Source organism: Lacerta agilis, chromosome 1 (assembly GCF_009819535.1).
Source record: "Lacerta agilis isolate rLacAgi1 chromosome 1, rLacAgi1.pri, whole genome shotgun sequence".
NCBI classification, from domain to species: domain Eukaryota; kingdom Metazoa; phylum Chordata; class Lepidosauria; order Squamata; family Lacertidae; genus Lacerta; species Lacerta agilis.
In genome coordinates, this window is record NC_046312.1 from 70,097,462 (window position 1) to 70,111,523 (window position 14,062).

Sequence of the window (14,062 nt, forward strand, 5' to 3'; positions counted from 1 at the left end):
GGCTAAACATATGGTATGCTTCAGCCTTTCCTCATGGGACTTGGGCTCTAGACCTCAAAATATTGAGTTGTACAGAAAATCAGAATAGGAAAATCCTCTGGGGTGATGTAGGCCCTAGTCCACCTGGCTAAGATGGAACTGGAAATTTTCCTATCCTTCTAGAAGAACAAGCAGAAAAGGAAAAGACAAAAGGACAAAAACCTAGGCAAGATAGACAAGGCAATCACAAAATAAAGGCCTGAATCATATAGACTGGCTTTGTCAAAGTTTGGATTTTTTCAAGCAGCAAATTCTGCCTGCTGCCACTAGGTAGAGTGCAAAGTCCCACCTGCAATGGTAGTTACATGCACCAAAAAGAACACTTCCCAGGTACGGTAGGTTACCCAGCTGTATCCTCTGATCAATTCCATGGAAGAAGGGACAGTACAGTACTATCACCTATGGCTGGATATTGGGATCAAGGGTTTCAGTCCCCGTCCCCCCTGTAAGCATTAACTAATTTATCAATCCCATAATGTTTGTGTTATCTCTACAATAGCTTTGTGAATGGCTTTTGTTAATAATGTAATTTTCATTGTTTGCACCTTTTTCATTTTATTTTCCTCTGACCTCAGTGTTTAGAATCCCAACCCCTGCAACTATGTGCATATATATTGGCAACTTAGGAAAATACTTCATGCATCTGATGGAGATGAAAGCTTTTGTGGAAACAGATAGAACTTAGTTTTTAAGGTGCCACAAGGCTCACTGTTGTTTTTGCTGCAAAACACAATCCTTCAGGTAATATGTTTATTATTTCATTATTCAGTAATTCCTGAGTCAATATGCTGAACTTCTGTTCTAGATGCTTCCCATCTACAGCATAGAAAAGGTAACCCAGTAAGTACACTAACATACTGAAGAAGGGATGAAAACAGCAGAATATTGATTGATTTAGAAACATAAAATTAGACAAAGATTGGAAAGCGTTCAGAGGATACTTGAAAAATTATGTTGAAAAGTCAAATCTCCTATTATAATGAACAAGTTCCGTTACAACTATTGGATATTAAATAAGTTAGACAACAAAGGGGAACTGTAAATAAACGAGAAATTGGAATAATAGTGTGTTAGAAGAAAGAAAGAGGAGAAACAGAAAGAAATTATAGCTGAGTTGACTGGAAGTCATGCACAGGGTGGGGTGTGGGGTGTTGGAAGGTGGTGGGTAGAGTGTGATGAAGATAAGGAAAGTATGATGGAGTGTTTGGTTTTTAAGATGTTGAAAAATGTATGTAGGTTGTGTATGTTTTGTCGGAAATATGTGTATGTATTATAATTTGAAACATTAAAATAAAGCATTTTTATTTAAAAAAAGAAAGAAAGAAAGAAACATAAAATTAGTTCTTCATCCTCAGCATAGGATATCCATTTCCATTCCGTTATGGTAGCAGATGCAAGCCCATTAACAACAGTAGAAGTCTTTCAATCAAACTGGCTTGTTTATGAGTCTCTAATGCGATGCATTAACTAGCAATAAAAACACACCATGTTGTTAGTACTAATTCATAACCACATGCTTGCTTTGGATCTGTATTCTGCAGAAGAGCTGCTTCCTCCCCCAATCCCTGGAGAGTACTCCAGAAAATCACAGTCTTCATTTTTTAAAAAATTGAATATAATGTCCTGAGATAATAGCATCCCCATGTGTGCTTTTATTTTATCTCTCTAAAGATTCTGATGGAAATTCTTTGTCACAGTAAAATCTGGTTTTTTGTTACTTAAAAAGATACTGTTTAGAGCAACTTCCTTTCCATTCTTCAGCCTCTTCAGTATAGAATTTGAGGTACTAATCCATAGAAACCTTCCTTGCTTAAACACATCCCTGCTCAAGTTAGTCATAAGTTTAACACTTGGGCCCACAAAAGCATGGGGTTAACACGGTCCTGTTTTGTTTATGGCTACCCTTTTTTGGCATAAGTGCCACATTCACCTTTGGCCAACTGTGTAAGAAAGTGAGCTTGACAATACTATGTTAAGAGAAGGCTAATATAGAAGTTAAATAATAACAATACAAAAATAGTACCTTGGGGCGGAAGGTGTTGTTGCTGTCTTTTCCAACATGGTGAACAATTCCAGAGATACACAGTGGGCCAGCAAATCCAAGCAGATCTGCCAGAATACGGAAAGTGCTGCTTAGGACCAGTGGTCTTCCAAAGGCATTACAGAGGGCACACCAGATAGACTTGGATCCTTGCGGATTTGGAGTGTTTTTATTCTGTCATATATATAATTTAAAGAAAAATTGCTTTTAATGGAAAGAAATGTAATATTCCAAAGTGATAAGTAACATTCACAAATCATGTTCATAAGCCTCTCACTTGACTTATCAATTTATCATTAATTTTTAAAGTACCTAAAATTTACTTAGCACTGCACACAGGTCTACCACCTAAAAGGCATGGCACCAAAGGAAAAGTGGGGGGAATATAAAAAGAAATAAGCAAATCTGCACCGATGGAATAATTGTGCTGTTACAAACAGTGCATTTAAAGCTGAGCCAAATAAACAAATACTGGTAAAAAAAATTTATTACATAAAAGGATGTTAGACACCAAACAGTTTAACTCTGAGAACATCATGGGCCAAATTTCCAATCCTTATTCATTTTGATAGGTGCTTAAGAGAAGCGAGACATTTTTCTACCGGACTGTAGGCACGCGCATTCCATTGCATGCATGGAGCTCTTCTGTCGGCATTCAAGTCATGTTTAAAGCCAGAAATGCAGTTGTGGGTAATCGTTTTCTATTCATACCTTTGGAGATTCAAAGGCCTCATTCAGGCGCATGTAATTTGTCAAAGCTCTCATGGCAATAGGCAGCTTTCCTATGGCTTTCAAGTCTATTGGTTTCTTGTGAGCTGTTTTAATGAATGCATTCATCCACCAGTATGTTCCTTTGGACAACAAATTCACAAAAGGTTGCAGGAATCTGACTCCAAGATCCTGAAGGTCCTCAGGAGGCTTAACTTCCTTGGGCTTTTTGAAGAAAACGTATCTCTAAACAAAGACAAAAAGAATTTTAGGCAAGTTAATGGAGGGGGGGGCAGGAATAATAGGATACTGTACTGTAATATGTGTTGTCCTCTGTCCAAGAGGACCAGGCTGACATGGATTTTAAGGCATGGATTTTCAATTGATTCCTCACCTTCCAGTATCTCAATGCTTGACAAGCAGTACAGTATATATTTGGCAGGACACTGCTGTGTTTCTGGACAGAACAAATTTCTTAAGCAATATTTTATCCAGGGAGTCAAAATTGAAGGCTATTATGGACAGGATCCAGCAACATTAAACACATTCAAATTGCAATTACAACATAGCAGTGCTGCAAACTATAACTTGGTGCTCCTGATGCTCCAGGAGATGGCAGAGGGAAGGGGAAAGGAACAATGTCAAAGTAGTTTGTCAATTACTTGAGCTTAATTATAACTAGCATGTTGGGCTTACAAAGCTGTATATGGCCAGATTTATTTTCACCAGGAGGCATGAAAAAGAACATGACTGAATTAGGACTGAGTGGATGTCACTCTAATATTCCACCTCCTTCTAAGAAAATGTATATGGAAACCTATATTCATGGGACTTCAGAAATACTAGTACGTTCAAGATGCAGTTGCTAATGGACAACATTAACAACTTTGCTTTTAACCATCTAAATTAGCAGGAAATGCAACTTACCCTTACCCTGATGACATTAATTTCTACAAGAAGCAACAGTCCATAAAGAACTACTAAGAATCCTGTGAGGCAGAATCGAAGCTGGAGAGGTCCAATATTATTATCACAAAACTTTACAAATTTGATGGTTTTGGTTATAAAAGCTAAAGTCCAGTAGACTAGCAAGGCTGTTGGAAGAAGAATACAGCACTGGTCAGTACAGCACTTCGAAGGCGGCAAATAAAATTACAAGATTGTTCAAAGGATCTGTCCTGAATATGTAAGTTTTTGGCAAATTAGGTTTCTATAATGTTGGAAATTCTGAATTTTGACTAAGCTTACAACCACAAAGTTAAGGAATAAATGTAACCATTCTCAGGCATGACTACAATAACTGTCTCTGGCATTGATTTGTACCTGCTTTGTACAGTTTCAGTTGGGTATGCCGAATGTACTTGGTGAAACTTTTGTGTGTGTGTGTGAGAGAGAAAGAAATTCTGACTAACTCCTACACAAGCTTCCCTGTAAATATTCCCTTGTAAATATTCTGATTCTCTTTCTGAGCCTCATTAACAAGAGCATGTTTTTAAATAGCTCCTGGTGACTTCTGCCTCACACAGCCAAGTCTTCATGTGCTGTACTGTAATTTGCCCTGTGGGGCAGGGAATTTTTGCAATGGCACCAGAACCTGGAAAAAAAAGGTTTAGTGGGTGTATTGAAAGGCTTGCCACATGGAGGCAATCACCTTGGGGAGGAATGACAAGTGAGTTTGATATACAGTGGTACCTCGGGTTACATACACTTCAGGTTACAGACTCTGCTAACCCAGAAATAACACTTCAGGTTAAGAACTTTGCTTCAGGATAAGAACAGAAATCGTGCTCTGGCGGTGCAGCGGCAGCAGGAGGCCCCATTAGTGGTGCTTCAGGTTAAGAACAGTTTCAGGTTAAGAACGGACCTCCGGAACGAATTAAGTACTTAACCAGAGGTACCACTGTATCAGTCTTCGGTATGTTAATTGTAAAATAATTAATCAGCAGTCTTATTTAACATCCTTGTGACTGCTACACACGCCCAAGCACAGGCTGTTGTGCTGTTCACAGGAACTACAGGCAGATAGTAGCTTGCTTTAATTGCAAGTTCAAGTTCTTCATTTGAGTGTGGTGCAGGACACAGCCAGGCAAAAAAAGCCTACATGAAGCAGTGCTAGTGGGGAACAATGGACTGCGGAGACAGAGTGTGATCTGGGGAGAGTTATAGGAGCCAGAGAGAAAGACCTGGAGGGCTTTATTTTGCTGCAGAGCTGAAGTTCTTCACCATATTCTTAGATATCAATGCTATAGAAGAACAAAGTGACCCATCTTTTATTTAGATATTTTAACTTCAACTTTCCAAACAAACACAGCTTCTTGTTCAGCAGATTAGACTAAGTATTGAGTTGTTCAAATAGTTAAATAAATACACATAGGAAGTGCTGGTTTTCTGACATTCAGTCTCATGGGATTAGACAGGGGGAAATTGTCGTTTTCCATTTTCTCAGAGAAACATATGGGCCAAACAACTGTGGAACTATTCACATATGACACAAATTTCCTGTCAAGGGATGAGATGACTCCCATAACTATTCCCAAGGAAGCTACTTGCATCAACAGTACAAACAAAGACACTGTTTGCCAACAATTCCAGGAACATCAATTCTGTAGAGCTAATTTTTTTTATACAGTTTATGATTGTCAAGAAAAATATCAAAGCAATATGTGTATGGTGATAATGGCCATGTAGCCTCAAAGCACTGGTGTTTACAACAAATAGATACTGTATTCTGGAATATGAGGTGGGACATAATTCTTAATCATGGGCGTAGCCAAAGGGGAGGGGGCAGGGAGGGACAGTTGCCCCCTCCCAAATCAAGTAAATCAATGAAAATACTAACTGAGGTTCTGCCCCCACCTAACATGAAGCCTGCCCCCCCAACATAAATCCTGGCTATGGCCATGTTCTTAATAAATAATAAATGGGGGGAGTTCATTTAATCAAAAATACTAATACTAGAGTCTTGAAATCAGCTTTGTTAGTGGGAAACAGAGGAGAACAGTACTAATAAGCTTTAGTTAGACAATAAAAATTCAGTTACAGGTAGGTAGCCATGTTGGTCTGCCATAGTCAAAACAAAACAAAATAAAAAATCCTTCCAGTAGCACCTTAGAGACCAACGAAGTTTGTTCTTGGCACACGAAAACTCATACCAAGAACAAACTTAGTTGGTCTCTAAGGTGCTACTGGAAGGATTTTTTATTTTATTTTGTTTTGAATAAAATTTCAGTTTGGGGGGCACTGAAGTGAGCCTCCAGCAAGACCTAACAGACCTTCTCCTCATAACATATTCACATATTCACATTTTTTTTCTGTATTGTGGGTACATACCTATTAATAACTTTGGAAAATTTGATGTTTCAATGTTGTGATAGTAAACAATTGACGTGATGGCTGCTAAGAACGCCATTCCAGGTGGCATGTACAGGTGCAAATGACGAGATTCTGAAACCCTAAGTATAACAAAACACATTATTCAGAAGTACCCTGATGGAGAGTACCATGTTTGCTCTGAAGCCTACATGAAGATCCAAATTTATTTGAACAGAGATTCTGATAACACACAAAGGAATGCATGTATGGTTCAGTCGCTCCAGATGGTACGTGTGTGTGTGTGTGTGTACGTGTGCAAATACACACATAAAGAGTTCCCACTCCTAAGATACAAGGCTGAAGTCCAGTGAGTGGTTCCCCCCCTAAATACTTGCAACAATGTTAGCTTTCCCATCTTTCTTTTTCAATCATCATGGAATTTATTATGTTTATGATTCATATGAGGGCAGAGAAGAAAGGAAAATTTCCATGCATCACTTTAATTTTCAGTTAGGGTTCATCCACACTTGCCCCTGTCCTGCCACTTTCCCCTGGGAAACCTGATCTTTACTGCTGAATCAGAGCAAACATCAATCTGGTTTTCTCTGGATTGACATTTGCTCCTTTTTTTCTTTTTGGCTAAAGAGTGGGCTCTCTTGAGGAAAACATTGGGGGAAGGGCAAAACCCCTCAGACATGTGTCTAGAAACCATGGGACAACAAACAACAACAACAACAACAACAACACTTGGACCCATGCTGGATGAGCCCAAAACGGAATGGCAGCACAATCCTATACATGTCTCTCAGAAGTAAGTCCCATTGAGGGAATGGGTATATCATCGCAGCCTTAATGAACTAATTACCGACCAAAAAGTAAATCAGTGCACATGAAGATATTATTCCCTTTCACAGTAAACTTGTTTAAATGAGAATATGATTGCACTTAGAACAGAAATAATTTTATAGCTTTATTTGAAATATGTTATACAACAACACTGGTTTAAGGGGCTTCCCACCTCTTTCTCTCCCTCCCTTTGACACACATAAGCAAACATAAACAAACACAATCATAAAATAATTCAAATGTGTCATAATCACTCTGTGCAGAAAGCTCCAATTTCGGTTTGATTACCCAGCTGGGCAGAAAGTTGTATTAAGCAAGATACAATTATCATAAAGTCAGATTGTGTAGACCTTTGATTACGTAGCAACTGCCTTGCTAGATCAGAACAAGGGTCTGTGTAGTCCAGTATTAATTAATAAAAATTTTAAATGGTGGACCAAATGTGTTTGGGGATTCTCATAAATACCATGAGCTTTTCTGATGACAGTACTCCCCAGAGCAGTGTCATCTTGGCACAATGTATTCTTAAAGTGAAAAGGGGGGGGGGTATCTGACAAAGGTACAAGTCCAGGTACAGTGAGGAAGCCAGCTTTTCACTAAAATTGAAGAGAAAGGCTATAAAATTTGATGTAGTGGGTTCATAGTGCGTAAAAGAATAGACAAGTTTTAAAGGCAGAAACACTATCCTTCATTTAAGCAGATATATGTAGATGAGAAAGGTTCTCCCAAGGATTTGTATGGATTTCTTCAACCTCTGTTCTAAACCTGCCACCATTTAAACTCCCTTATACTGATTGTAAACACTACCAGAGGCCAAAAGAGCCCAGAGGAATATTGAAAATTTGACAGTTTGACTGCTAAAGCTGTGAGTATACTATGCAGAAATTTGTCAGGAAGATATGAGCAACAGAAATTTTATTATGTGATGTTATCTTAAGGACTGGCTGGGTGCCAAAGCCTAACACAACCTTCTGCTGCCAAGTAGACTGTTAAAAAGATAAACTGTTTGGGATTCAAGAAGCTGTTGTAATCCCCTTTTAAATTCACTGAGTTACTTTCTGTACTGCTGATTGCTCTTCAGATGCAAGTATGTGCTAGCATTTCTTAAGTACAGGACAAGAACTTCGGATAACCACAGACATTGGCTCTGATACGAACTTTATTTCTGTGAATGGATCCAACTTAACAGTCATCTAATGGAGCTTCTCCCCCTTCCCCTTGCAGACCTCTACAACAGTCTTCAGCCTCTTGCTCCAGCAGGGAGACCCTTCAAAATGGCATTCCCACAAATGTGAATGGAGGAGCAACATGGGAGCCAAATAAATGTTTGAAATTGCTGCTACTCTAGGTTTGTTTAAGCAGCAAAACAAAATCAACTGGCAATTCTAGTAAGTGTAGCAACATTTCACATAATTTAAAGTATGTCATGATAGTGCTATTGGCTACAATTACCATACCTGAATCTCCCAATGCACAATGTATCATGTTGAGTTTTTGTTTTTTTAAGGGGATTTGATGTAACTTTTATAAGTTTGGGGCTCCCTTTCAGCTGCTCTGCTTGACAGAACAGTGTCTCTAACTCTGGATTCATATGATCTTTTTCATCCATAGAGGATGCAGCAAATTTTCACAAGAGAGTTGGCAAACAGACAGAATGAACTGGCTAGCTAAAGATAATTTAGAGTGTATGTGTATTTGTACACACACATTCTTGGCGAGGTCTTTGGAATATCTGACATAAGTCAGTAGGTTAATCACCTCGGACACAGATTACATTTCTAACAAGCAGAGTTGGCAGTAAACAAACTTGTGTATAGCAAGTTGCATACAACTGTATTAAAAATGGGAAAGTATTGTGAAAATGGGGGGGGGGAATCCAATTATGTACTTACCCATCAGACACTATACCCTCAGCTATTTCACATACCAGCACAAACAAAAGAATGAAAGTCAAAATCCAGCGTAAATTGTGACCAGGAAAATGAAGCCAAGTACTGTGGTGGATATGAACTTTGGAGCTTTGACTTCCCCATCCTAAATATAAGAAAGCAAAAAAATTAATCACAATTATCCTGAGAGTTTTGTGCAGAAAAAGTGAGTAAAAAAATGCATGCCCCTGTCCATTCTGAACTGGAAACAGAAGTGTAGATCTTTTGCTTTTAAACATGATGAAATGGAAACAAAGTTAGAAACAAAACATTTGTTTAAAACATAATTGCATTAAGGGTCTAAAATAATATACAAATGGGATCAAATATCCTTTATATTTAGACTCTCGTAATCTAGTAAATATTAAATCAAAGAAAGAACTCTGAATTTGCTCTATAGTTGGAACATCAATGGGTATATGATTAAGAAACTGAACACTAGGTGCTTGTTCCACTTAAGTGAATAAGAAGGGGTTTTCCACACTATTAGTGTAAACACACCCCAGATTCATTCTAGCCATGATTTGCATGTTGGTGTTTAATGCAGTAGACTAGGACCTGGGAGACCCATGTTCAAATCACCATTATGTTATGAAATTCACTGCCTAAACCTAGGCCAGTTACTATCTCTCAGCCTAACCCACCTCACATGCTGGGTATGATGATAAAATTGTACGAGGAATATGTATGTCCCCTTAAACTCCTAAGAAGTATGGTGAGATATAACTAAATATTCCCCCCATCAAAAATATCTTATTAACTTCAGTGAGACTTTCTAGTCAGTGGTTTTGGGATTACAGCATTTGTACAGTACAAATGACTTTCTTGTGTTCAACATTATATACTGTAGAGTGCATTGTGTGTATTTTTCATGGAAAGCCAGTCACACTGCCTAGTATATTAGTTTCACCTGCCTAGGTTATCAGTTTGTGCTTCTGTCTAGGCAGGAAGGGTATTTTCAGAAAGGGAAGGAAGTGTGGGGGAACCTCACTGGTACACTACTTACAAAAATAACACCCACAACAAAAAGTGGAAGGCAGCCTGGGGTTGTACATCAAATAAGGGCATATGCTCAAAATGAGTAATCAATCTATACATATTAAAACTTTTATTAAAAAAAGGTTTAGAAAATGGTGGTGAGAGGAAAGAGTTATAGCATTCTTTCTAGCAGGTGGATGTGATACTTGCAGAATCAGAGTCCTCACACCATCACTAAATGGGGGGAGGGAATTCATATTGTCTGAAGTGTGCATGATCAGACAATATATACTTCCTGAAGTAAAAGACTGATTATATGGAAACACTGGAAATGATCAACGAGCCAGTCCTTTAGCTTTAAGGTGAATAGACATTGCCAAAGGACATCGACAACGGTGCTGAATTTGTGTATTTCTCTTACACAGCTCTTTTAGTATTTCTCTTGAAAAAGAAGTCTAGAAATTTTGTTTTTTAAAACAGCATTTGTGCCATTGTGCGTTCATGACCTAGAAATCTGATTCAGACTAGAGTTTTATTGATCTTCGGAGGAAGGCTGCTATAGAAATTGAATAAATAAATAAAATACAAATACATAAATGAATAAAGAAATAATGGTTCACGTCATGACTGGTAGCATGCCAGTTAAAGTTAGACATCGCCACTACAAACTACTGCTGGACCAGTAAAAAAAGTGCACACCTAGTTTTAAACTAGGGAACCCTTTCATAAAAAAACCCACCAAAACAAACACAAGCAGGTCCACTGCAGCAGTGCTTTCTTCTTCCCTCTGTTTGACTACTAAACCCTAATATGTTTGCATCCTCTCCTCTCCATAACCTTCCTTGACTTCATTCAGCCCTTTTTCAAGGCACGCACGATCCATGTTCTGACTTATTCAGGACGCCGGACAGTTGAGCTAGGTCTGCAAAAAGGTGGGCTGCACTTCACACCTGCCCCCAAATAAGTGAGCAGGACGAAGGCAGAAGAAGCCTGACATGCATTTTCTGCTTCTGCCAGTTCTTTTCCTAGGAAGATGCTCTCTAAACCCTTTGCTTGCGAGCTAGGGAAGGATGCTGCTGCCGCTGCTGGGGAAAGCAGGTCAGCATCGCTCAGCAAACACGTCTTTGCTTCCTTAGCCTGTCTGCTCGGATGGATTCCTGCGAATGAACAGGCTCGGGCGCCGCAAACCGGGAACGGGGGAGGGAAATATACGCCCGGCGGCCCCGCTTCCCCAGGCGTCCCTCACTCACTCACTCACTCACCTATGAAGAGGATGGGGAAGGTGATGAACAGGAGGAAAACGTGAGGCACCACGTTGAGCGCGTCCACGAAGCAGCCGTTGTTGAGCACCCCATTGTTCACCTTGTAGGCTGCCGAGTTATTCTCGCTGCCACAGAAAGCCAAGGACATGGTGGTGGTGGTGTCCGAGGGTCGCCGGGGAGCAGCGTCGAGGGGAAGGCGGGCATGCACAACAACAGAACAGGCGCGAAGATGTGAGCGCGAGTCGGGCCCGGGGTCCTTTTTCCCGCCTCTCTACCTAAGCTATGCCGCGTCCGGCCCGGCCCCCTCGCGCGGCAGCAACAAAGCGCGCGCGCGCGAGAGAGGAGCCGTGAGAAGGCGGCCAGATGCGCGCCCTCAGCTCTGGAGCGCGCGCCGGATGGAGCGAGGCGCCCGGGAATTCCCCTCTATCGGTTTAGCCGAGGTCGAAGAAGGAGGGAAGGCGAACGGCTGAGGAGAGATGGTGCCGCTGGGACGAAAGGCTGAGCAGCTGAGAGAAAAAGGAAGCCGCAGTTGGGTACCTAAAGGAGCCGCCTCCGCTCATCTGTCAGAGAGGCAAGTAGTCGCTCTCTCCGTTTCTGTTCGGAGTGGGGGGTGTCAAGCCTGAGGCCATCTGGTGCGCGAGAACACGGAAAACCCGTCGTCTTTCTATTTGTAAATATTTCAAATTCTGCCCCCTCTCCACTGTCTAAAAAGGATTCCCATCATTTCCTTGGCCAGATGACGCTTAAAAGCCACCCTTGTGCTAGAAAATTATAATAAAATCTAGCAGCTGAATTATTTATTATTACTATTTATTAAAGTTGTGTACCACCCTATACCTGCAGGTCTCAGGGCTGTTCACAGGATAAAATCACAATATAAAAACACGACATACACAAAATAACAAAAACAACAACAACACACCATTTTAAAAGGGCATTGGACGTCAAAGGTCTGGTTAAAGAGGAAAGTTTTTGCCTGGTGCTTAAAGGTGTATAATGAAGGCACCAGGCAAATCCCCCTGGGGATAGCATTGCACAAATGGGGAGAGGCACTGCAGAAAAGTCCCGTTGTTGCCACCTTCTGAACCTCTCATGAAGGGGGCACATGAAGAAGGGCCTCAGATGATGATCTCAGGGGAGGTTCATACAGATAGAGGCAGTCCTTGAGGTATTGCAGTCCTGAGCCGTTTAAGTCTTTATAGGTCAATGCCAGCACTTTGAATTGGGCCCAGAGCAGAGCTTTCCAAACTGTGTGTTGCAACACGTTAGTGTGTCAGCTTTAGTGTGTAGGTGTGTCCTACGAATGCTCCCTGCACTCTTCCCGGAGCTGGAAAAGGGTTAGTTTAACCTCCGGTTTGCTAGTAAAACTGAATTATTGTGTCGCGAAATGATGCATGTCTAAAAAGTGTGTCACCAACATGAAAAATTTGGAAAGCTCTGGCCCAGAGTATTGGAACTGGAGTATTATGATATACACAGGGCTGACCCAAGACATTTGGGTAATTTAGGCCAATCACGAGATCGCTCTTTCCCAGCTAAGGAAGAAGGAGTGAGTGAAGATCTACATCAGGAGCAAGAGGGAAATAAAGATCTACATCCTGATCTGCTGTGCCTGTCAATCCTGCCACTTGAGGCAGCCACCTCACCTTGCCTCATGGGTAGGCTGGCCCTGGAAACGAACAGGGCTCCCTTGTCCCTTGCTTTGCTAGCCTGCCCTCTGCTCTGTTGCTGTTATTGCTAAATGCCTGATCAAGCCATAATAAGATCACAACAATCCATTGTTTGGAAGAATCTTATCTGGCTTGCATCACTGAAATTTGGGGTGGATGAGCTGGGTCCACCTAGTTACTCAGTTCTGCACCAGCCAGAGGCGGTGTGTCCTGTTTCACTCTGCCGTGCTGCCAAAGCTGCTGCATGTGCTCAGTGGCGTAGCTGCTGCCTTGGCACAAAATTCTGAGAAATTCTGAGCAGGATTTCCTTTATCTTGGTGCAGAATCTTATTACCCAGGTGCAGAATTTAAAGGTTTTGGTTTGAAGTAACCACAGTCCTGAAGTATGTCGTGCTATTTATAGTCCTGGAGTATTTATGAGAATAGTCTTCTCTTCTTTCTGCAACTCTGTTCCTACAATGTTAACAAGCTGCTCCGACAACTATCAAGACTGGAGTTTGTAGGAGCTAGCTGCCGAATAACTTATACTTTCAATAATACGAAGACATAAGAAACTTCACAGACTTTAATGCTTTTGCACTTTTAAGAACCTTTCGAAGAGCATGAAATATGAGGATCTGATTCTGTTCTATTAAAGTCAAATAAAGCTATCAACAACTTTAGAGGGTTCAGATCAAATGCTGCGGGTGCTGCAAATTCATCTGGTCGCATATCTTGTAAAAATTCAGCACAAAGGTCAGCTCCTTATAAGCAATTTCATTCCCTTCACATCACTCATACCATACCTAGTACAGTCAGTAATCTAATTCAGATGCGGATAGAAGGCAGAACAGGAAGAACTCATAGATCTTCGAGTGGTGGTTTGAAGAAAATTGGCAAAGATTCCTGACTCCCAATTGTTTAACAATGGTTACAACAAAGTAACTCTCCCTACCCCCATATTATAGTGTTGAAATGAAGAAAGGGTTTTTGGAGTGGGTGGGGGCGATAACAAGGAGAAGATTTATATATATATTTTAATGTGGAAGGATTGTGAGCTCCATTCAGTTCCTGGAGTCATAATTATTTGATTATGTGGTCTAATTTCAACTGAAGAGTTTCACTAGTGAAAACCAGCACAATGATCTTGGTAGAGCAATGGGGCATCTTGCCCCCACTGCTTCTTCTGCATGCCCCATGCCCCACATATCAGTTCTGGGGGTTGGGAGAACCTTCATAATAGCACACAGGGGGAGGGGAGGTCATTACATCTGGCAAGCAGAAATGCTTGTATTGACC

At 40.7% G+C, this 14,062-nt stretch overlaps 1 protein-coding gene across 1 annotated transcript in view; it reads right to left on the bottom strand.

Moving 5' to 3' along the window:
- Nucleotides 1-11,318, bottom strand: part of ABCC8 (ATP binding cassette subfamily C member 8) — a 57,106-nt gene extending 45,788 nt beyond the window's left edge. The window contains exons 1-6 of the mRNA XM_033153767.1: nucleotides 11,115-11,318; nucleotides 8,839-8,980; nucleotides 6,119-6,240; nucleotides 3,716-3,882; nucleotides 2,792-3,034; nucleotides 2,063-2,254 (exon numbers count right to left, since the gene is read on the bottom strand). Of these exons, the coding sequence (XP_033009658.1) occupies nucleotides 2,063-2,254; nucleotides 2,792-3,034; nucleotides 3,716-3,882; nucleotides 6,119-6,240; nucleotides 8,839-8,980; nucleotides 11,115-11,262 (1,014 nt within the window). The 5' untranslated portion in view covers nucleotides 11,263-11,318. The remainder of the gene's footprint in view (nucleotides 1-2,062; nucleotides 2,255-2,791; nucleotides 3,035-3,715; nucleotides 3,883-6,118; nucleotides 6,241-8,838; nucleotides 8,981-11,114) is intronic.
- Nucleotides 11,319-14,062: the final 2,744 nt, after the last annotated feature.